The sequence below is a fragment of the Aristolochia californica genome, unplaced genomic scaffold (assembly GCF_029961685.1).
Source record: "Aristolochia californica isolate CCGP_79_NKW_82.1479 unplaced genomic scaffold, dmAriCali1.0.hap1 SCAF_2, whole genome shotgun sequence".
NCBI lineage: Eukaryota > Viridiplantae > Streptophyta > Magnoliopsida > Piperales > Aristolochiaceae > Aristolochia > Aristolochia californica.
This window is the reverse complement of record NW_027181881.1, coordinates 48216645-48241619: the sequence shown is the minus strand read 5'-3', so window position 1 is coordinate 48241619 and position 24975 is coordinate 48216645. Positions and strand designations below refer to the sequence as shown.

The following is a 24975-nucleotide window of genomic DNA, read 5'->3' as shown; positions in this document are numbered from 1 at the left end:
TTCTCCCATCTATTTATAGAACATCTTAAACACCAAAGGCGGTATTTAAACAGGACCACATTTGAGATACATTTGCAGGGCTTTACCCTTGATAGGGAGCCCTTCCAGAAATTCTCGATGGCCTGGGTCAAACCCAGGCCAAGGAGGGGGTTTGGAAATAGTTTTCAACCAGCAATTGACGCGCCTCGGTTATAACCTCACTAGCTGCGTCATTGCCCCAAGCGCAAAGATGGGAATCCTCGTACCCTCGCTTAACATTTTATTGTCAACAATCTCACGGCACTCTTGCCTGCTCTGCCCATGTGGGACTAAACTGGTTTCTCACCATGCAATCCAGCCTCCGGTTACCGATCATTTTTCTTACCTAAACGTGATGGTTAAAATTTCTGACGAAGAAATCTGCAATTCTGCATTCCCTTGATTTCCTCAATTTCTTCGACCCAGGTCGGCTTCTCGAATCGCCAAGAAAAATGCATGCGGCTTCTTCAACCTCGTAATCTGTATTCATTAGCACGGACGCAAGCCAGCTCTGCGTACAGATAAAGAGCAAGGGTCGGAATCAAGACTCTCACTCCGTCCTGGCGTCAACTATTTTCTACTATTTCCTTTCCTTTTTTCTTCAGAATTTGAGTTGCTCTGCACCGGCATGGAAGATCTGTATGCTGCAATGAATGATCATATTGACCAAATGGCCGATCTGTTAGAGAAACTCAGTGCCGAATTTCGTGCCGGGCTTCAACCTGCTTACGATAACTTTATCGGCTTCTTTCATGCCATCGACTGGAAGGTAGGTATTAAACAGCACGTTTCATAGTTGCATTATACTCTTCGACTTTTAGGAAGAAAACAAATGGAAAATCAAATGCCTTTGACCGCCAAGGTATTGTGAAAGAAGCAGATCTTTGCTCTTAAGAGGCAGCAACTACTATGAAAACTTTCTGTTTGGGAATCTCACTAGATGTTGTGTGGCCATGGGCCGATGGTTGTACAACTGCTAGACATGATCTGGTCGGTGAAATTCACAATTTAAAATATCTACTTGTTATCATATTGCCACGTCTGACCAGATTTAGTTTCTACTTGTTTAGTAGCACACTTCAGTAGATGCGTGCATTGTTTCTGTTTCTTTTGGTGTACCTCGAATTCTCGTCGTGGCTATTGTCTGCAGCCCTAAGCACTCGATTCTGGGTAGTTTATATGCATGTTCCTGTTCGGTTTGGATCTTCGTTAGCGGAAGCCATCTCTTTGGCCTTGTTCCTTAAATGTTCTTTTCTCTGTTATGCATTATGCAATGCAGAGTCTTGTGGCTAAATTTATGTTCAGGTTACATTGTCGAAAACTTTGATAAACTGATTGGAACTTTTGCATGTGAGTACGTTACCCATAGATCCATGACCTTCCGTAAAATTACAGACTGATGGACTGACAAGCGTAGAGGATTATGACCACTCTCAGCTTTAAGATCAGTATATGGTCGGAGTTAATTACTTAGTATGGTTTATTTTCTGATCTAATCCTTTAAACTATTCGATTGATTCTTAGTAAAATGTGCTAAAAGAGAATGTATCTGTCTTGTCATGAAAATTACCTGGCACCATGGAATCCAAAGCAGGGGGACTTTGGGTGATAGTCTGGAGGCTACTCTCTAATGTATGTGTCAGGGCCAAGGGGCTTCAATGCTATGAAGATTGGATCTCAGTTAATTTGATATTACCTGCAAATGGGAACAAAGCACCCAAGCTAACCTTTGCCTAGTACACCAAACCACCTGGTACCAAAAAACTTTAGAGCATTGCCCAGTCAATAAAGCCGCCCAAAAAAGTGGCAGGCCTGTATTGAGAGAGATGGAAACTGGAGTCAATTCCCGAAGTTGCTACCTTATCAAGAAGCCTACTAACTGGCATGAAAAGAATTGATTTTCTTCCTGATCTTTACAAAGATCAGAAGGGCTTGACTTTCTGTGTTCGTGTAACTCTCTAAAAGAAAAGTTTCTCCTAAGAGATTTTCTCTCTGATTGATCAAGCTGAAAGACCAATTCATCAGTGTTTGCTTTCCTTAAATCGTCTAAACTGACATTCACTCCAACATGAAGAAAATCTACTTAATAGAAAATTTTAGTGAAAAGTTTGAAGTGAAGTGGAACAAACAGCTTCAGCTAGAGCTTGGGCTAGAAGAGTTGATCAAGATTCCTGCCTTCTATGAGCTGGATGCCTGCCCTTCCTTCGGCTAGAGGGAGAATCAGATGAAAAGGGAGCTCAGCAGCCAATAGTTTTTCAAGTTAAGACTCACTATTTGGGGACTTACATGGCCAGGCACAAACAAATTTGGGGCAACAAACCTAGGTAACACTGAATTAATTCTTCCATTTATTTGCCATCTTCTTTGGAACATGTTAAATTTGGGCTAAGGTCTATCCCAACATTGCTAGGCATGTTAGTACATATCTTTTGCAACTAACAAACCCAATTTACTCATTGATCTATGTGAGACTACTCTCTAACAGAACCAGTATGGAAGGGGGAACTTAATGTTCTGGTTGCATCTATCTTGCCCTATCTGTGAATAAAGAAAGAGCCCCATCTATTGGGTGTGCTCTTTATGATTCCTTCCAGATTCCCATTGTTGTTACTGGATTGTTGAATAAAAGCTTAGGTTGCCTAATTCCTGCCATATTTTCATTTATCTTTCTCAAGAAAAAGAATCATAGACTGCACTATTAACCAAAGTTAAGGAAAGGTAAAAAAAGTCGCTGAGAGGAGAAGAAGAAAATAGAGATGATGTCCTTTTTGCATGATGATTAAATTTCTTGAAATTTCATTGTGGGTTGTTCCCTATTATATTACTGCAATCTTATGGCATGTTTTGTACTGGAATAGTGCTTACTGATACTCAATAAATTGTGTTGCGGTTAAAAATTATTTCTAAATTTGTTTTTCCAACATTTCTGTTTCTCTTTTAACTTCGTAAATTAAAGTACAAGGTACCTGCTGCTCTCTTTCTCTCTCACCTTTTGCCTACCCCTAAATTTTTTGTTGGTATAGGTGCTTTTGTTTTGAAGTATCTCTCAGGAATTGACTTCCAAGTGTTTAATTTTACTCTCTTTTGAGTGAACTATACTTGTCAATTTTACTAGTTTGTTAGCATTTATCCTTTCTAGTACTTCCCACTGTTCATCATTGTTGCTTCTACAGGAGCCCTGGTTGATTGGGTTAATGTCATTTCATGTGGTGTTGCTTCTAGTGGTTCTCATTACCAGGAGGAACATCAACTTTCAAATATGCATGTTTCTCATGGCATGTAAGGTTCCCTTTTCTTCTCATGTTGCTTGTATACATGTGAAATCTCACTGGTCACTTTTGGGAATTTGATTAATGTGTTCCATTGAGTGTGAAATTACGTAAGTATATCGGCAGGCAGGAGCGACTTGTTATTGATTCTGAATGGGATAGTACTGCAAGGAAAAGTATATGCTTATATCTTACAAGAAATCTAGTGCAGTTGGAATTGAAGGTGAGGTTTCGTGGCCAGCAAACAGTGAGATATTCGTCAATGCTAGATTAAACCTTGATAGAGTGATGAAATTGCTGGTGAGGCTAAATGGTATGGATAGTAAGAACAAAGAATTGGCTCTCACGTTGGTCCACGTTCCTGGAACCTTTTTTTTTTTTTAATGTTCATTCCTAGAACTGTTCGGAAGAGGATGCAGACATGCAGTGAACATAATATATTATAACTCAAAGTTTCAGAAAGAGTTGAAGATTAAAATAGGACAAAAACTAAGTACACTAGAAGCACTGAAGCCTTTTAGGGTGGTTGAAAATGGTGTGAGAGGTGCATAGGTAGTCGTAGCTTGATTCTAATCAACACTCAAATGGATGCATCTAGTGCTAGTACATCTATCTTTGCAGATGAAGAGATGGAATTCCTGGCTGAAATCATTGTAGCTGTGGAACTACTTGCTGCTGACCTAGCAGCCCAAAATTCAGAAAATCAATTCAAACATTGTGAGATGGAAGAAAACCATCCATTGTTGTTGGCTAAAGGAGTTGAATCTCTCAGAGTCCAAATATGTTAGGAGAGACTTAGCTCTATAATCAGATTGTCCGAGTCTAAATGGCATATTTTACCAATATAATTTGACAAAGTAGTTGGACAAAATGTTATGGCACAGTCTCCTTTAATTGTCACTTCAGAAAAAGCAAAATTGCATCTCTCTATGTCTTCAGTGGACCCTGTGAAACTTGTGGAACCTCAACTGCTATAATTTTTGCTGCTGCTTGAATTGTCTTTCTTAGGATAAAAAAAAAAACCTTGTGGGTTTTGCTGGCAATTTATATCTTTTTCAGTTGTAGATGTAAAGATGCCAGAGAAGTGAATGCAGCAAAGAGGATTGGTTTAGTTATATTAAAGATCCCGTTAGCATTAAAAAAATAATGCTGCTGTTCCCCCGATTCATCATAACTAAAATTGAGGATTTGTGTAGAAGAACATTTCAAGTTTGATCTGGCTGCATTGGAGCTAGCAAAACTAACAGTCTGTGTGAAACTTTGTAAAGATTCTAGACCAGCTGAGTTCCCTTGCTAAATGTATCACAATGTCACCATTTTATGAACAATGGAATTTTATGTGATTTTACTTCATCTTCTGACACTTCAAATATGGTTAGGATGTCTAGGGAGCCGATGAGATCAGGTGATCCCATGCAAATAACTCAACTTGCAAATCTCATTTTGTTATTCACTGGTAGATGCCAATCAGGAAATTCCTCCAAAATTCCTCAGCCGGAGGAAATTTCCTTCGAACACATACTTCTGAAGCTGACTTGCAGAAACTTTGGCATGTATTGGAAGTACTTCCGATGACAGAAAAACAGTTGAAGTTGTCAATGAGTTACTACATGGCCCACTGTGGCTCTTTTAGTGTTTAGCAGTGGAGATTCTTCTCTGCACAGTGGAAGTGGCTCGAGCATTTCATCAGACAGTGAATAGGTTCTGCAGCACACCGAAAGTGGCGAATTTGGATTGTTCTTCTTAACATATGCACAACTTCCCGGAGTCCCAAATGACCAAGAGTACATGTTGATACAGTTGAAACCATGGGAATGATCTGGGGTAGAGCTGTGTAACATGCCAGCTATATAGGCTCAAAAAGTTCGTGAAGAAAGAAGGACATTATGTGCTTTGTGAATCAGACAAGATCTGGCAATAGTAGAAGTTGCCTTCAGTAAGCAATATCATGTCTCTAAAGCTGAAATTTATTATAAAATCGTTGCCATTTCCCTCTAGCTTTTTCTTGGTTGCAATGTGGAGATGAGAATTAATCTCATTCCTAGCCCTTTACAATCAATTGCCAAAGTGAAGGAGCCATTATTTACTTTGTTGAATTGTTTTTTTTTTTTTTTTATGAAAATTTGTTGAATTGTTCACGTGGAATTTCAGAAAACTTGATAGCTGCTGATGTAGATGGAGACAACCATTCAGATGGTTCCTACTACTCCAGTGCAGCCTAAATATAGAATTAGCTCACAAAATGTCTTACGCTAATGGTAATGATTTAGTTCCTTTTAGAGAAGCAGAAGGAAATACTGTTAGAGCAGTGACCTGCTGAGGCTGCTTGTACCATCTGTAAAAGGATCAGCCAGAATTTGAGATTTGTGTTCCGCAGAAGACATCTGAGGACAGGTCAATAATCCATGTCTTCTCTTCTCCAGTTCAATTATGCAAATGACTCCATCAATATTCTCCAAATGAGGACAGGTCATCAAGATATCCAGGGCTGATGATTAGATGCATTGACGGAAAAGTACAAAATCTTCCGCACAGGTTCCAAAGAGGCCAAAATTGTGTTTAGGTCTGACTTGATGGGATGGGTGCTACCTTGATCAACTGTCCTAGGGAGTTTGGGGGTGTTTGGGGCAGGTTTTCACTTGTCCCCACTCCTTCCCATTATGGGTTGAAATTTTAGCCATGGCCCTGTCATGCTGTGCCCATTGGGCCTGTGATTGGGTTGAAATTTTTACCATTGTTTTTGCCCCTTCCATTTTGTCTCCCACAAGGAGGGGGGAAGCTCATCTCCTTTCTCCCTCTTTCGTTTTGCTCTCTCGCCCTCTCTGCAAAAGCAATTGCAAGGTGCGGAAGAAGGACTCCCTCCTTCTTCATCCCTCTCTACAACAGCAGAGAGAGGGGGCTGCCCCATCGCCTGCAGGGATTTCTACTAGATCCTGTCCCCACCCCACCCGTTAGGGAGATGGTCTCCCACCTGATTGTCTCCCCATGGTCCTGGCAGGGACAACTTTCATCTAACCTGCCCTGCTGCCATCCCTGAACTGCCGAACAGTGTAGTGGAGAGTGACTGAGAGGGTTGACAGTTCCAGTTTATTTTATAAAAACGCCAAGAAAACTTGTAAAATAAGTTTAACAAAAAAGTCCCCTTTGCGCAACAAGGTGCATTATTATAAGTTCCTTATTAGCGAGTATTTTTTTTTGTTTGTGTATGAAGCAACATCAAATGACAATCTTGATAATCTTATAGTCCTGATAATCCTGTCTCTGCTGTTCAGTGACTGGTGTATATCTCGCTGAGAACATCAATACTCTGCTTGCAAAGAATTGGAGAAGCTTTGCAGGGCAAAATTATTTTGACCCTCATGGACTTTTTTTCTCTGTACTTTGGTCTGGCCCACTTATCCTTATATCTATCATAAATCTGGTTAGTAACCACAGCTACTCTACCTTTTGTCTCTTTCTCGTCATATATGTTGATCTTTAGCTCTAATTTCTCTCTACTTCTCTCTTCCCCTGTTCAGGTAAACTCCCTTATTTCTCTGTGCTACCTTATAGTCAGATGGAAGAAGGCGGAGTTAAGACACCGAGCCAGGATTTCCCGTGGCAAGCTAGACTAATTCTCAGGCTAACTTGATCAGACGACCTTGTTTTTGGAGATGACCGTTCCTCTTTTTTCCGTCCCCGAGCTTGTTTTTCTCGTTGACCAAAAATAGCAAGTAGCCTGGATGAGAATAGCCTCGTAACTCCTACTTCAAATCTTTTGCAACCGTCAGCTCCTTGGCAATGAAAAAAAAAGTTGAAATCATGGGCCAAGGAATTTCTTTCTCAACAGGATTGGATCTCGATTATCATGATCAAGAATTGGTGCATTTCGTGTCAGCGTTGTTGAATTCTTCTTCAATTTCTTATAATTGGTTGACGCAAAATTTTTGCATTTTGTGCTTTTTTATTGTTGCTGTCCTTCGAATAGTTGTTCTAATTGCAACAATTGATCACGACCGTCAAAGTTTTTAATCATCCCAAGTGCTGGGCAATCTCAGTGACTAACGAAACAGAGCTGAATTTTTTTTTTTGAATTTTAAATCGATGTTGTTATGTGTTACCAATGTGGCTATTTTTCTCTCTCCTTTTAAAATTAAGTTTATTTGTCCCTGGAATTCGAAGCTGTTAATGCCAAATCAACTAATGAATGCTGCAACACTGTACTAGTTTATTCCCGGACCCAGGGGCTAGGAACCGAAGTCCTAATAGACAGCTCTATATGAAACCACTAAACCACTAAACCCGTGTTTTTAGCTCAAAGAGTGGGTTACTACACCTATCACCAAAAGTGCACATAATGGGGAAGTCTATGTGCCAGCAGAGTTAAAAGTTGAAATAAATTTTCTTTTCATATTTGATATGAAATTCTAAAACATAAAGTAATTATTAAAATTTTACTTTCTATATTATTTATAGTAAATGAAAGGTCAAATAATCAATTATATCTTAATTATATAAGTATCTATGAATATTACTATATTAAAATATGAAATTTAAAGGTTTATACTTGGACACTTTTCGGCATGGTGACCAATCAAACTCATTAATTGAGATGGGTCCTACTTCAGTGACCAGCCCTCAGAAAACTTCAGCCGGTATTGGTTTCTGAAGTGAAATCCGGAGTGGGCCCACCACCGGTATACGTGCTCGAGCAACTTTTCGAACTTGCCCGTTTTACGTTTAAATTAAAGCCAACGGTCGATTTTTTTTTAATTCAAATACTTTTTTAAGTCTGAAAATCCTTTCAGCTTCAACAATTCATTTTAGAGTTCTCGGGCAGTCCATCTTCTCTCCTCCGTCTCTCCTTTCAAGTAGAGGAAAGAGAAAATGGCAGAACGCAAGCGAAAGCCTTATGATGAAGAGATTAGAATTCCTCTGTTCACAGTCGTGAAAAAGGGTTTGATCATCAAGAACATCTTTCTCAACGTCCCACCTAACCCCGATTTGGAAACTTCTCAAGATATCACCGGCGAAGCGACAAAACTGCTCATGGGTCGGCACCCTGATTGCCAAATCGTGTTGGATCATCCGAGCGTCAGCCGATTTCATCTTGAAGTTCGTTTGCATCCATCGCTGCAGAAGCTTTTCGTCTCTGATCTTTCCTCAGGTACTTTTCCAGTTACTCTGTCTCTCTAGCCGGACCTATGGGTTTCTAAGCTTTTCTATTGCTTTTTTCTTACCGTCGATCTGTTTCTTGTTTCTAGTTCACGGGACTTGGGTGTCTGACCAAAAACTTGAACCAAAAGTTCTAAAAGAACTACTGGAGGGGGATGAGTTGAGGCTTGGTGCCTCTACAAGGATCTACAAGCTGCGATGGGTTTCTTCGGATCAGGCTTACGAATTTGAAAAGCCATTTATGTCGTTAAGAGAAGAATCAGAAGAGAATGAAAATATGCTTCGCGTGAGTTTTACTTTTATCAGATGTCTTTTCTTCCGATTTGCAGGGTCTTTGACATGGATTCGTCTTCTTTTATTTCATCCTTGTGATTTTCAATTTCATGGTGCAGGATCATAATCCTAAGCTATTGAACAAGAAGGATGAGTTTTGGGCAGCTACGATCCCGTCAGCACCTCCGCTGCCGGAGTCCTCGCACCATGTAATTCCTGATGCTGAATATTGTGCTGTTGAAATGCCGAAGGAGTTGGAAGAAGCTTCCAGCAAAACACTGGTTGATGGAGATAATGAAAGCCCCAGAAGTGGTTCATCAAGACTGAAAGAAATATCAGTCGCTGATGAAGTGCACTCCCCTGTTGAAATGCCCAAACAACTAGCGGAATTTTCCAGCCCAGTCCTAGTTGATGGAGGGGATCAAAGCCCAACACAGGGAAGAGGACTAGAACAAATACCATTTCTTGATGAAGCATACTCTGCTGTTAAAATGCCCAAGCAGCTGGACGAAGCTTCCGGCCAAATGCTGGTTGATGGAGAATATGAAATTCCTCAGAGAAGACCATCAAGACAGAGAGATATCTCACTAGAGAAAGCAAACTATGCTGTTGAAATGCCCATTCAGCCGGAAGAAGCTTCCAAGCAAATACTGACTTATGGAGACTATCAAAGCCCACCAAGATGGGACACAGGACTGAAAGATGTATCAGTGCCAGAGTCCATGGGTTCATGGCTACCAGTCAACCCCTCGGAAGTGGAGGAAGAAGATCACATCACTCAAATTCTTCTGGTGAGAGAAGTACAATTTGAAAAGGATAACCATAGCCCCCACAGAAGCTTTTTAGAACTTGGAGATCCTTCACAGAAAGAATCAGTTAGTTCCTCTCTGCCCGTCCAATTTCTATCACAGAGTGTCTCACCGTTTGATGGGAAAAACAAGACTCCCGCAGTTCTAATGGACAGAAATGCACTATCAGGAGAGGTTAACAGACAGTTGAAACAGAAGGATGTCTCAGTGGCAGAATCTGCGATTTCATCCATGCCAGAAAAGTTTCTATCAGAATCGGAGGTACATTTGAATTGCAAGAATCAGAGCCTGAAAGATCCGTGGCCGAATGCCCTAGCTGAAAGAGAGAACAGGAGTCCCTCATCCAACCTGCAAAACAAAGGATCTTCTACCCTTTGGTCAAGAAGATGCAAATCTGCAAGCTTTATAAAGGTTCAAACAGCAAGAAGCACCCGAAAGACAGGCATGACTTGTGGTGCTGGGCCAGAAGCACACATTAGCAAAGAAAATACAGATGCTGCAGTTGAAGTCAGACTTAAATCCTTCTGTAAGGTCCTTTTCCCTGATTCAGATGGGGCTGAAGATTCATTTACCTCAGATAAGGAGAACAAGATCCGAAATGTCTCTGTGTCTGCTTGGGATTCAAAAAAGAGAAATGGGCGAGAACTTAAGCAAGTGGAGTTAAATACTTCACCTTCTAAATTTTTTGACTTCGAAGAAGACATGTTTTCTTCTGATAAAGAGAACTTGACACCAAAAGTTTTGGGGGGAAAAAAAAAAGAAAAACCTATACATGGTAGCCAAACAAGATTCAATGCAGAGGCAAAGAAAAGAGGAACAGAGAGAATCCCCTTTCAGGCTCTACCTGTTAACCCCTTGGATGGATGTGCTTCAGTTCCAAATGCCACTTCAAAGACTGACTATTCAAGCAATTCTACCCAGAACACAACCAGTAGTAACAAGACTTCTGAGGTAAGTTGCTGAAAACTGTGAAACCTTCATTTTATGGTAATTGTGCCTCATAAGTTTCCAGAATAGCTGTCTTGATGCTTTTTGAACCTATTGCAGAACACGCCGGCAGCCCAAATGGTTCAGATGGTTGGAGAGAAAAAGAGGAAATGGCATATGGTGGTTGACACAAGTTGCTTCCTTGATGAGGATTCGTGGACGTCACTGAAGCTGCTAGAAGGCCTTAAAGGAACTCACCTCATTATTCCAAGAATGGGTAAAATCTGTCTCTAACTTTCGTAAGTTCATTATGTTAGCTCTGTCACTAAAATGCTTTTTCTTCACCTCTTGCAGTCATAAGAGAACTTGATTATCTTAAGAGACGAGGAAGCTGGTTCAAAAAGTCTGAGGAGGTTTCTTCAACATTGCAATGGATTGAAGACTGTATGGTGAACACAAATTGGTGGATTCATGTTCAGAGCTCTGGAGAAAGCCTGCCTGTAGCTCCCACTCCTCCATCATCTCCTCATTCATGGTTCAGTGATGGAGGTAGTGAGGTTGGTGTTGGGACAGCGGGTGGTGTGCACTTGTCTAAATGTGGAAGATTACAGGAAATTGTTTCTCCTACTGCTGAAGACTATGTTCTTGAATGTGCTCTCCTCTTCAAGAAGATTCATACTGATGGACAGCTTGTTCTTCTCACCAATGACATTTCCCTAAAGATCAAGGCCATGGCAGAGGTACACTATAAATTTCATAATTTTTTTTTGTTATTTCTGGAAAAGATCATATTTAGGTTCTCTTTTGACTTCTGCCTCAGGGATTGCTTTGTGAGACAGCAACGGAATTCCGGGAGAGCCTTGTAAACCCATACTCAGAAAGATTTTTGTGGGTAGAAAGCATTCCTAGGGGGCCCACCTGGTCTTGCTTGGATGAAGCAGCATGTCTAAAAGAAAGCTTCGGTCATTACTGGCCCTCTGTAAGGAAGACAACAAGGGCAGGAGAGGGTGCAAAAGGTTTGAAGCTTATACTGATGCATAATTCTCACTACGGCCAGATGCATTCAGTTATGTGAGCCAAATACATGTTCTTGTGGAAGACAAATATCTTGCAGAGAGGCAGACCTACTTGGTCTTGTCTGGAACAGGTTCAACTTGTAAAATGACAGCATTTGTAAATGAAATTCACGAATGTTTTGAGACCTTTTCAAAGAAGGATGATGTTGAACTTGCACTACTCAATAGCGTCCCAAACCATAGATTTTCATTTTTGCATTAGTGACTTTCTCCAGCAATTTTACCATTGGGACCTAATTAAAGCCATTCACTGACCTGCCCGACTGCCCTTGGTTCCACCAAAGCACCACATGTATTGCAAGAATCATATGCTGTTTTGAAGTTTGAGGAGATTTTAGTGACGAAATCTGACATTTATCCAATAAGTAAATGCTCTTGAGTAATCTCTGTAAATTAAAACAGTCAATAAGAAGTACATCCACCCTCCATGAGGAGATGCATACAATGAAAGAGGATCCATTACCCATATATTGTTTTTGTCAGCGAGTGAACCTATGAAGCTCTAAGAGCGTCTTTATCAGAAGAAAAATAAAAAAGAAAATGTCAAAGATGTCAGTGGAGGCCAAGAGAAGTAAAATATGCACATAACATTCCTTTTTTGACAAGAATCTCCAATCTCTTGTTGATCTTAGCATAACTAATTTAAAAAACTAACATAAATATCAAATTAATCCTTAACATGGTCACTATCCCAAAATATTAGAATTTGGGTTCATGACATCTTTTTGAGCAAAAGTACAAGACCCAGATTGGATAAAAGAAAATGAATTTTCGGGAACTCCAAAGCCTGGTTCAGAGAATTCAGGAATCCCACTAAAATCAGAAGTATCAAATTTAATTGCAGAGAAATATGGCTGACCATCAACATTCTTGACTTCCAACACATTAGGCCCACCACTGGAGCTACTTGATCCCAAATCAAATCCCTTGCTTCCAATACAACCAATCCCTTCATTGCCTTGCGCCTGCTCTGATGCCCATACCAATTTTGGCTCATCCACAGGAAGGACTGGTGAGTGGCCTTGGAAAAGAGCCACATGCCCAAATAACTTATCCTTTCTTGAAAAGCTTGTCCCACAAGAACAAAGCCACTTGTCACGACCACAATGCTTCTCATGAGTCTTCAGATCAGCAAGGACAGAAAATTTCTTGGTATTACACCTACTGCATGTGTAACTCTTATCACAGTGGCTCCTCTTGTAGTGGTTTTTTATGCATAAAATAGTTTTCAAAGGTTGGAACTTCTTGTGATCCTTGTTCCTCTTGCAACCCACATATGGACATGAATATCGTTTTATAAGTAGAGGTTCTGCATTTGAATCTTTGGCAGGCTTAGAAAGTGCAGCTGGTGTTTTATACTCGTCACCATGTCCTCGCATGTGCATCCTTAGATTTGCATCCCTCTTAAATCCCTTTCCACAGATTGAACAAAAATGGGTATGTGGTGCAAGGATTTCTTCTTTTTCCAATTGCAAGACTTCATATGAACCAGGTGGGAGGTTTTCTCCATCCATAACATCCTCGTATTCTTTCCCGTCATGGTCCTCCATGGAGCCAAGGTGTTCTGCCTCATTACCTTGATTCTGTTCTGCACTACAGCCCTTGATTTGATAATCATGATCCATACCATGGTGCTGCCCCACTGCCAAAATCTCATTTGAATGTAAACTAACATTCATGGGTACATAAGTAGAAGATTCAAGTATGTTGTTCAACCCACTAGTAGAAGAAGTACCTGATAGTGTGTTCTTTACCGACGGAAGAAGAGTTCCAGCTGTAGAGATCAACTGAATAATGATAGTGGTGAGATCAGCCGTTGCAAGTTGCTGATGTGCAGCCAAATCACTTATCGGACTTTCCTGATTAATTATTGAATGAATGATGCTTTGAAGCTGCTGGATCTTTTGTTCAAGGAACGAAAGGTTGGTCAGCATCAATCGTGGGTCCCAATCTTGAAGAGAGCTGTTTATTGGCGATGTATTCAATTGAGCAGCTCTTTTAATCTCATGCTCAGAACTAAATGACTGAGATGGAGGTGGGTTGGGAAGGGGCTGGAATTCAGTAAAAGGTAGTTCCATTTGGGTATCATAGCTCGGACCAGTGGTCATGTCCCACTTCTGATACTGTGAATCAATATCGGCAAAGGACTGAGAAGGGAAGAAATTCTCCGATTGCTCATTCAGATTAGAAGAATTAGTCAAAGTTTCAGAAGATTGCTTCTGCTTGAGGTCCATCTCAAGAGAGGAATAGAGAATTATTATGGGGAAAAGAAAAATAGAAATTCAATAAAGCTTCGGTTTTATCAGAAAATTCCAAAACCAATCCATAAAAGCTTGAAAGCTTATTCAGAGCAACATGTTGAAAAACCTACTTTATTTCCTAAAGTAAGCCACCTCTGAAACCTGTTGGATCACTTCCCGAAATCTTCCATTTATTGCAGTAGCCTCTCAAATTGCCATAAACTAAAAGATTCTACCATCGAAAATCAACTAAAAAATGACAACTTCGTTGCCGGAAATATATCTTCAATTCACAATCTCAACTTGAGAATCCCAAATTGACGACCCAAGTAATCCTCAACTCCTCTTATCCCACTTAAAAGCCATAGATTCCACTCCCCAGATCACCTGGTACCCCTTTTACCTTATTTTCAATTTCCAACAGCTCCCCACAAAGAACAAAAAGGTGCAAACAACAGAAACCTTCGACCATAAAACAACAACTAATGGAATGAAAAACTCCAATACAACCCAGATGGGTATTCTTCCGGAGATCTAAAGTTTAAAGTTCTTCAACTAGAGTGCTGCTAAAAGAGTAGAAAACCGAGAAAGAGACTTACGGATTCGATATGCGATTTCCAGTGACTGATTAGGATCGTGCGGGAGAAGAAGGAAATGATAAAAGACGAGATTAAAAACATACATCCCTCGAAATGAGATGCGGAGAGATTCAGACCCTTAAATGGAGACGGCGAACTGGTCATAGCTGTGACTCCACTCCCCACTCCAACCATTGACTAGTTTTTATTTACTTCCGAGGTAGAAAGCGAGTTGCTGCGAAGGAAGTCTACGCAACCTCTGCCTCATCTTCCTTCCGTGATTCACGCATCACCGCCGTTGAACGTAGACGTGGCAAGGCCCGAAGAAGGAAGCTGTGGGACCAAGTGGCCTGTCGGTCCCGCTTGTCTATCTCGTCCATGGCCGATCGCAACGATCTGCAACCTGCATCAGCCCCAATGCCACATAGGAAATGAACAGTACTGTAAAGTCTCTAACGGTGGCCTTGGGCTTTTAGCGGGTTATGCTGTTCATGGCAGGAAAATAGCAAAGTCTCTCGAAACCAGATGGATAATTCATATTATATAGGCCAGAACTATTTATATCAGATGGATCCTGTTAATTTTGATTTTGTATGTAAATATATGCATTGCAGTTAACGGGTTGGTGTATTTTGCCGGAATTTATCACCAGAACATATTTTTTAAAATTTTTAGAATGATTTTTAGAAACAATATTTAGAGCAATACTCAGATCAAAGGTTGGGATGAGGGATAAATTCTCAAAAGAATGTTCAGAAAATCCATTAGTGCACATCGAGGGAATTTCTATCACCTGAAGAAAGTGATTTATCAGATACATCTCAATATTGAGCCTAAAGTCTAATTGCATAGGATTGATTTCAATATTGAGACAAAACCATCTCAATAATTTCACTCAATAAGCAGTAGTTGACTGATTCGTTCTTTTAATAAGAACTGACTCGTCTTGATGCAGTCTCATTCAACAACCATCTCCAGCATCAATAATAAGATACATCGCTTCTGGAACGAGAATGAACAGAGGCACCAAATAAGAAGTCATCACTGCTGTGACTCCTTTCTAAAAGATTATTTGGTTTATCAATCTCTACCAATCACATTCGCCTCAGAGCTCTTGCTCTTCCTTCCGCAGTTCCTCGGACGCCATTAAAAGTGACTACCATCATCACAGAAGATTCTCCCTTGCTTTTTGTCTAAATGGCTATTTCGTCACAGTTCGCGCACCCGCATGGTTTGTAGCACGTTCTTGAATTGGAATCGGGAAGGTGATGGAGTGTGGGATCCACCATAGAGATTAGGATTAAGAAACATTTGTCGACTTGACGTCTGACGGCAGTGGTGACGCCAGAAAGAACAACCAGGGCCCGATCAAACCAATCTGATAGCGGTTTCATTAAGAAAGAAGCGCTGCGATTCAGAAAGATACGATTCTGAGTTGATCGTTTTTGTTTTTTATTTGCATTATGGGAATCTTCTGAGTAAGCTGCCGGAGCTCTCTGCATAATGGTTGTTTTTTTTCTTTGTTGCTGGTGTCCTTCCACGAACGCTGCTTGTCCTCACAAAGAAGAACGTTCCCTTTTCCCGCTCACCTATGGTGAATTTTTTAGGGGTTGTGGGTGTGGTACATCTGGTCTCAGGAGCCGGTTCTTACCTGTCATCTTTGAAACTCTTTTTGGTTGACTGAAGATCCAAAGCTGTCAGCATTTCAGTACCGATACAAAGAAACTGCACTCGACATGCACAGAGAGAGCCTTCAGAGGAAATGGAATCCACAGACGTCAATAACAACATTAAGAGAAACACTGACGAAAAATAGAGATTGGATGGCATGCCTCAGCAAGAGGTTGAAATCAAAACTGCACGGATTAGTATGCTCTCAAGGAAGCTAACAGTCTGGTCCATTTAATATAGATTCCCGCTAACCTTTTAATTTTTTTAGAAGGGCCATACAGACTTTATGGCTGCCTATGTCATCAGCACTAGGGATGACACCAGCCCTAATTATCTTCTTTTGACATTGTTTTCCTTAAATTTATGGATTGTATCAGAGCAATTGCATCAATTGCAGTTTGGATGCCCTAATGTTTTTTGTATTGTGTGGGCCCCACCTTAATTGAGCAAGCTAATACAATTATTTTTTGTGGATTTTTTGTAGGGAATTGATCAATGCTGACACTTGTGAAATGGTTACACACTCCAAGAGCTCAAGAAATTCAGATTCCAAGGAATCTCATATGATTCAAATAACATCTACTAAGCTCAATGAACAAAATTGCATTAATTAGTCCAAGTTTGTTCAAATGCCTTAAGAAACATTTGAACAAACTTGGACTAATTAATGTAATTTTGTTCATTGAGCTTAGTAGATGTTATCTGAATCGTATGAGAATCCTTATCTGCTAAGCTCAATGAACAAAATTACATTAATTAGTCCAAGTTTGTTCAATTGTTTCTTAAGGCAAAAAAGAAGTAGAAACTTCTGAGTGAGGTTCCTCTTTTCTCTCCTAATGATGACTATGAAGTTGAAGACAGTCAAGTTATTACTTGGCTCGGAAATAATATGGAGGAAAGTCTAAATGACTAGGTTATGAGCTGTAACACATCAAAAGAAACCTGGGACACACTAAAAACTATTTTCATAAGAAATGAATTTGTCAAGAATTTACAAGCTATATGCGAAGTTCTTTGGTATGTTAAGAGGTGATAGAACACTCACCCAATACTTTACAGAGATGAGAGACATTTTGCAAGAAATTAGCACCTTTCATCCATTTACTATGGATACTGCTGAGCTTCAAAGAGAAAAATCAGATTCAGATTACTTGGTTTCTACTTGAGTTGGGACCTAAATATGATGCTATCGGGGCTCGACTTTTGGTTGATAATGGAGATCATATTTTCAAGAGAGTTTATAACAGAGTTTTTCAAGCAGAAGGAGCAATGAAAATGATAAAGCTACTGTTGGTTCTGAAACTGCTCCTAATATCTCTTCTTCTACTTCTTGGATTGAATTGTCTAAGGAGGACTCAAAGGTACGAGACGACGAAATTATAGTGGTGCAAGAGGTAGAGGTCGTACGGATAGTTGTAACAGATATAAGCATTTCTCATATAAATGCTGGGATTAAATTTGGGAAGCCTGCTTGGGCTAATTCAAGTATTTTTGTAGAAAGTGGAAAAGTGGATAATAGTGAGACTAGGTCTTCTGGTGGCGCCCAAGAAACATTACAAAAGATACTGCAACAATTGGGTCAACTAGTATTGACCACTACTCCAGCTTCTCAAGCATCCTTGACTCCTCCAACAGCTAATACTACAATGGCAAGCTCAGGTATGTCTCTATTTCGTGTTTCTTCTCCTTCTTCTTGGGTGATGGTTCTACTTCATCCATATGTGGTGAAGGGGATGTTCACCCTTCATCTGGCACTTCATTAACTTTTGTGATATATGTTCCAAAATTTCCTATCACTTATTACCTGTCAACAAACTTACTCAATCACTCAATTGTTCAATCATAAATTTTCCATCTCATTGTGTGTTTCAAGGCTTGCAGACAAGGACGAAGATTGGTTGGGAGCATGAGACGGGTTTCACTATTGTGACATTGTTCCTGAAAAGAAGTTTGTTATATTAAAGGTTGCATCCTCTCCTTATGGCATTTATGCTTGGGACATCTATCAATAGTCAAGCTACATCAATTTGTTCCTACTCTACCTTTAGAGACTTCATTTGTTCTGCAGTCGTGTTAGATAGGGAAATACTACCGCAGTTCGTTTCCTCTAAGCAGTGACAGAGTCAATGTCCTTTTTCTTTGGTCCACTCTAATGTATGAGGCCCATGTTGGTCCTAGTTCTTTTGGTTTCCAGTATTTCTTGACATTTATAGATGATTATAGTTGTGTGACTTTAGTGTATCTCTTTTTGGAAAAAGCAAAAGTATTTGATGTATTTCTCGAATTTTATGCTGAAATAAAAAAACAATTTGGTGCTTCCTTTCATGTTTTTGGTTCAAACAATGGTCTTGGATTTGCTAATAGTAAGTTCTCCATTTTTTGCACTAGGCATGGCATTATTCATCAAACATCTTGTGTGTATACTCCCCAGCAAAATAGGGTAACAAAATGTAAGAATCGACATCTGTTTGAAATTGCTCAAATAATTTTATTCCAAATGAATACTCCAAAGTCGTTCTAGGGAGATGCAATTCTCACATCCTACTATTTGATTGATAAAATGTTGTCTTCTAAGTTAGGTGGTTACATTCCTATGCATTTGTTGAAACCTAGGAGTAAGTTATCTGATTTACCTCCTCGAGTTGTTGGGTCCATTTGTTTCGTTCATTATTTTGGCCTACATATTAATAAATCGTCTCCTTGAGTATTATAGGACACAAAAAGGATATTGATGTTATGATCCAATGCCCAGAAAAGTATGTCTCTGCAGATGTTACCTTATTTGAGAATGCACCTTTTTTCATCATCTGAGGTACTTCCTTTGCAAAAGAGTCTCTCTCTTGAGTCATATTTAACTACATGTACCAAGCACCAACCCTAACCAAGACAGCAAAAGTCATTAGAAGTGTATCAAAGGAGGTGTGGGCTTATGCATCCATCTCCAATTAAGGACAAAAAACACCTATCAATGGCACCCCACTCCTCCACTACTCCCACCATCAACCTCTATGCCAGCAAATCCTGTTGTGAAATGACCTTGATACTCCTATTTATCTCCAAAAAGGTAAGTTTTTTTACTATGAGAATACCCAATACCAAAAAACATCACTCAGAATTTATTTATTTTTGAAAACGATTACTCAGAAATTTGGATATCTATCTAGGAAACAATGAGGGGATCTGGGGTCCTGTAATATAAATTTCCAATATCTGGACATAAAAAATGAAGATAAAAATCACAAATATGGAAAGACATCCATTTTGACACTAACTATGACTTCAATATTCCAGTTAAATTCTAAAAGAAAACAGTATTGCAGGTTCACATACTGAATATTGGAAATGGAAAACAAAGATTCAAATAGCTGATTGACTACAGTTCTTTTTTGGATCAGAATTGAGAGATTGAAATTGCAAATCAGTTAAAAAAGCACTGACATGAATCATCCAAATAATGAACAATACATGCTGCTTCTGCAATATTTTATGAAAAATATTTATAGTCTCGTGCTTCTTATTTCATCTTCATCATCCAAGAGCTATATAGTGTCACTCAAGCACTCAATTTGACTCGCAATGTTGAAAAATAAATATGCTTCGACAATCCAACTATCTTGCCTCTTAGACTAGTTCAAGATAGATATGTTTTCCATTTTTCTTTTGTGCATATGGATTTACTTAAACGAAAGTTTCAAAACATTGTAATTAGGGGTACTATCACTCTGTTTCACTCTATTATAATAACTTTTGAAGGGATCCCTCAATACTTAGTTGACTAAGAAACTTGAACTCATGTCTTCTTTGAAAATAAACCACACTTGTGTCTTCTTCGGAACTTTTTTTTCTTTTTGAGAAACTTATCAGATCCCATGGGAAGCGAATAGATGCAGCCCCTACAACAGGAGTATTTTCTCCCTCCTCTCCAAGAAGCTTAACCTTAAATGGCAGAACAGAGAAAGTAAAAGGCCCATAGCAAACATTTTAGAAAATATCTTTTGTGGAAGATCTAGAAACTTGACCAACAGATAAACCCAAACCTAGCAAGTAAACTTGAAGAATATTACATAAAAGGTATCATAGAAACTCCATGGCACCTATTGAGAATCTCATGTTTATTACTATACAACTCCTGTTAAGCCTACCTAAGATAGCTTTCGGGATCATTTGTGGAAAAATGAAGGTCGCAAGTAAGTACTGACACAAGAATATTGGAACTGATGCTTGCCCCAACAGCAAAAGGAGGAGAGTCTAGTTGCTCTTCATAGAGCAGATTGACAACTTTCTGTAAATCTTCTGTCCACCCAGCATTATATAATCGATCAGACTGTGGACATTGCATAAGACCAACTATACTTGTATGAGACATTAAAGAAAAAATTACAACTTAAAAGGAAATTTTAAGAATCCTCATTCACTAATTAAACTTATGCATACGAATTGCCAAAGAATTGGTGGAGAATCATTCTATTCATCAATGTAGCATTATCTTTTTTTTGCTTTAAGAACAACAAAAAACCGCTTTCATGAAGGTGGTAACCTATTGCATGAGTAATGATGGTGGATCCAGAACATGACTTAAGATCGAGACTAAAATATTTGATCACGAATTCAAAGTAATGCCTCATAGTAAGTTAGCTTTAAGGCCATTGTGGTATGCATCATTCAGAAATTTGTTTTTCTTTTCTTTTTTTGTTTGTGTCTCTCTCTCTCTCTCTCTCTCTCTCTCTGTGCATGCACACATGCTTGTGTGAGCGTTTATGTGTTTGAGTTGGAGTTTAATAGACAACCCAAATGTCAGAACTTGAACTCACGTTAAGAGATTGAATGAGAGAATTGAGTTAAAACATCAATGCAAAAACAGGAAGAAGTAAACTTACAGTTATAGACATGCCACCAAAAGCCAGATGGTTGCAAACAACGACCCTGCCATCCTCTTTTTTCCATCTTGAAAACAAGATGCTTCACATAACATATACATCAATAAAGCTTATCCGAGTAAACAGTGAAGAAACAGAACTTTCAACAAGGTTTTATCTTAAAAGAAGGGTATCTAAACAAGACATCAGGTTTATGACAAGTCGTAACTTTTTTCTTTTTCTTTTTGAAGATAACTATGAAAAGATGGACATCTAGATCATCATATAGTATCTTCAGTTGGTATAGTTAGAACCAGTTGAGTAATGGAAAAGCATAGATTTGACCTATAACTTGTGAAGATTATTCTTCTTTCATTACTGAGGGATATTTTTTATACATGGTAGTTTTAAGTTAACAGAGAGGATTAGAATATGGATTAACAATCCTAATCCATCTTTAAGTTAACAGGGACGATTAATTATCAATTAACAACCCTAGTCCATTTTTACAGCAGCAATGGGATTCTTCATTCACTGATATCTGAGTTTTGGTTCTCATTGTATATGTATGTATATATACATTTACATAAACACACACACACACACAATGAGACAGTGCATCCCATATAGAAGGCTAATACAAAAAACCACCACAGATCAAAACATTGAAAACTGTCAAGTGCGTAGCTAAAGTATTGGTTACGCTATTCACACTCCAGGAGTATGCAACCAAGAAATTCTCAGATTTTTATGGAAGTCTTTTATCTCATCAAAATATGTCAAGAAGCGCTACACACCCAAAAAGACTAAACACATTGAGGTGGACTATTATTTTATTCAGGATGCAATTAATAAAGGAACAATTTCAACTCCTTGCCTGAAAGGCCACGGCTCTATTAGGAGATATTTTCACCAAGAGCCAAGGAAAGAATTTCTTCTTTTCGAAATCCAGAATCAATGATATATGTACCCTAGCAGTGAGGGTGTTGGGGTGGAGGTGGGGCTCATTTTTGTAGTTGTGAAGTAGTAACTTAATAAAAGAGGATTCAGGGTTGAATACCAACCCTAATCCAATAGAGGCACTATTCTGCCTTTTCTTCTTTTCTTTCTCAACTCTTTCTAGCGAATATTGATTTTACATACCCATGAACTCCTAAGAACAAGGATTCCAACTACTGGGACACAAGCTCAACCACGATGAGAATAACCATAATGCTTCCACACAATTTAAAACTTTTCTGAAGTAAGTAACTTTGTCCCACATTTCACCATGCTACTTTAATAATTGTTTACAAGAGTAAACTGTTTAGTCCATCAAGCAGATTAGTCCAATTTCTTCCTATTTTCCTCCTTGCCTTCTTCTTCCTCTTTGGCCAATAGGGACTTCATTATACATTGGCAATGATTTTTTCTTTTGAATTCATGGTGATAAAAAACATTAAAAGACAGTTATCCACCTATTGCATGGCCAACAGTCCAAAAAATTCGGTGGAACACACAGCCACATGAACCCAATATCCAATTGAATTTACATGGACGGTGACCTTAAACTCAAAGCTAAATCCTAAGGTGATATCAAGTTGCCAAATGCTTCATGCACAAGCGTGCTCATCTTCACAAGTGAAACTCGGTCAGCAGTACATTGAATATATGGATTAGTTCCTTTTCACCAATTTTCATATCATAATGACTGGGTTCCCAGGAGAAATGCATATGGAAGTTAAGAAAATAGTTGAGTAGCATTGAGTGGGCAAGAACTTGAGTCCTGGATGTACTTAAAACTTTCAAGAGAAGTTCGCAACAGTTAAAATATTTTCTCAGTCATGAGGCAAACTCAATGTCATTAACTTTTACTTCTGTATCACAATCACATAGTAGCCACCCTATTAGAGTTGGGACTAATGTACTAATGAAAAAGAACATTATTCTTACATCATGACTCCTAAGTAGCTAATATGTAAACAAGTGGTAACCTCCAGCTGCACCAAGAGGAAGAGTTATCACCATAATGGGGTAGGAGAAAAAGCAAAAGGAAATAAAAGCATGGAGATTGCAGGTTTTCCCTGAAAAGAGTTGACATACCAACATAAAATCGTAAAAGATGGGACAAATTTACACTAAGGCAAACATTAGGGTTCATATTATTAAACAAATACCACATAGAAAAACCACTCTATGTCTGGTTTAATGACTCTAGTATTTAATTAAAACTCTTGAACTTTTTCTAGATACATTACGTAAAAGTTTAGAACCAGCCAGATATAATTTTTCTTAGAAAATGATAAAAGGGGCAAGAGTGAAATGCTTAGCATATTGCTTGTAAGAGGGAATAGTCCCACATAGATTAATGTCAAGAAAAATCCCGTAAGTATTAGTTGGGGAAGGCCTTTCTAACTTTGGCTAATCATTTTAGGATGGACCTGAATCCAACTTTACATGGTACCAGGGCCCGATGTTGTTGGGCCTAGTTCGTGCCCCATTTAGTTTTTACTCCATTTGTGTTGTTCTCTACCTAAGCCTATAGTTCATTTACTTAGGCCTTAACATGAGGGGGGAGCGAATAATACCACATAAATTAACTTAAAGAAAAACCCAGTAATTATTTAAAAAACCCAGTAATAATTAATGGGCAAAAGCTTCCTGACTTCAGATAGCATTTTGGGATGAATCTGGATCCAACATTACCATTGCTATAGTTAGATTAAGGTAACCAGGATTTTTTGTTCAGGTCACAGATACATCCAAGTAACATCTTAACATAATTGGGAGTTCCACGAACTGGTATAGTGTTTGATGAGGAACAAGATGCACTGTTTAAATTGCTTGTTCCGATCGTGGAGTCTGGAATAGAAAATAATAGAAACAGAGAAGGGAAAAGAGGAATTGAGAAGAAGAAGAAGAAGAAGAGAAGAATAGAGAGGAAGCAGAGAAAGATCGGGAAGGGAAGAACAGTAGAAGGAGAATTTTCTATATCATCATCAATAATCTTCCATCCGATTACAATCAATTAATAAAAGAGAAATTAAAATTCACAATTCAAAAGAGATAAAATCACTAACTGATAACTCTCGTAAAATCAGGAAGATAAAAACAAAATAAAATAAGGAAATTACAAAAATACGGAATCACCCAACCACAATGTGGTGGGTTCTGGTGAGGCCCTATGCCTTCGAGTATAAACTCGGGTGACCAGTGGCATACTGGTGTCCCCACCAGTGTCTAGTGTATATGGAAGAAAAAGGGAGTCATGACTTTTGTCAACTGTAGTAAATTGAAAAGCTTTTAGCTCTTCCTTGGGTGATTAATGAATCCTTGGGTTTCCCAGATTGCAAACATAGAAATTTTTAAAAGGAAAAGAGGTTACAAGAGAATAATCTTTAGTTCTTTTGGAAGTTATGGACTTTCAGTTGACAGTACTATAAAAGATCATACATGACAAAAATACTCACAGGAGCAGAATCACTTGTCAGACCAGAATTACTATCAAAATTAGGAGTAGGATCCTCTTTATGTACACGAAAAACTTTGAAACCATGGCACCTGTAGAAGAAATTACGGGGTAAGCCATTTTATCTGTCTTCTCAATATATTTATTAAACAGGGAAAATAGCATGAGATCCATTTTATTTTATTTTATTTTATTCTGAATAGTGATAAAAGGTTTCTTATTGTTGTTCTGTTGTAAGATACATGTAAAGTTTCCGTAAGTCTAAAGGTTCAGAACACACAATGACACAAGATACAGACATGAAACTCATACATGTATGCCAAGCATCTGCCTTCAGTGATATTATGCACAGAATTAAAGCTAGAAACCGTTAAATAGTTACACTGCCATCAGCAGCAGCAGCAGCTTTGAAGCCACTAGTTTCGACCCAAATGCTAGGTTTATAGTAAATAAATATCTATGCGATAGTCATTTGTGAAGTATAAGACCTAAACACCAAGCAGATACTATCAGAAGAAACACATATAACTTTACCATCAGAGAATATCGACAAGTCAAGGGCAATACTCCCACCATCAGGCACAAGAAGTACCTGCCTAAAATCAAATAAAAAATGACAGAAAACAAATGAGAATTCAATCATCTAAGCTCCAAAA

General features: G+C 38.8%; 3 protein-coding genes and 1 non-coding gene across 5 annotated transcripts; 2 read left to right on the top strand and 2 right to left on the bottom strand.

Annotated features, from left to right (window-relative positions):
* Positions 1-78: 78 nt before the first annotated feature.
* LOC137957403 (U4 spliceosomal RNA) lies at positions 79-231 on the bottom strand. The gene has a single exon (XR_011113371.1). It is a non-coding gene; the product is annotated as a U4 spliceosomal RNA (small nuclear RNA).
* Positions 232-386: 155 nt separating this feature from the next.
* LOC137955996 (uncharacterized) lies at positions 387-7233 on the top strand. Its single transcript, XM_068803267.1, has 4 exons — positions 387-787; positions 3192-3297; positions 6560-6708; positions 6806-7233. Exons 1-4 carry the CDS (start codon positions 647-649, stop codon positions 6899-6901), a joined length of 492 nt encoding a protein of 163 aa, XP_068659368.1. The 5' UTR covers positions 387-646; the 3' UTR covers positions 6902-7233.
* Positions 7234-8117: 884 nt separating this feature from the next.
* Positions 8118-11848, top strand: LOC137957103 (FHA domain-containing protein PS1). The gene is made up of 6 exons (XM_068804814.1): positions 8118-8433; positions 8531-8727; positions 8834-10474; positions 10571-10727; positions 10805-11190; positions 11271-11848. The coding sequence occupies exons 1-6, from the start codon at positions 8154-8156 to the stop codon at positions 11523-11525; spliced, it is 2916 nt and encodes a 971-aa protein (XP_068660915.1). The 5' UTR covers positions 8118-8153; the 3' UTR covers positions 11526-11848.
* A 266-nt stretch (positions 11849-12114) lies between these two features.
* Positions 12115-14680, bottom strand: LOC137956243 (zinc finger protein STOP1 homolog). 2 transcript variants are annotated; one of them, XM_068803639.1, is made up of 3 exons: positions 14366-14680; positions 13262-13649; positions 12115-13168 (listed from the first exon to the last, which is right to left on the bottom strand). In XM_068803639.1, exons 1-3 carry the CDS (start codon positions 14537-14539, stop codon positions 12213-12215), a joined length of 1518 nt encoding a protein of 505 aa, XP_068659740.1. In that variant the 5' UTR covers positions 14540-14680; the 3' UTR covers positions 12115-12212. The 2 variants fall into 2 exon arrangements, with proteins under 2 accessions (XP_068659740.1, XP_068659739.1); XM_068803638.1 differs by having other exon boundaries at positions 12115-13649.
* Positions 14681-24975: the final 10295 nt, after the last annotated feature.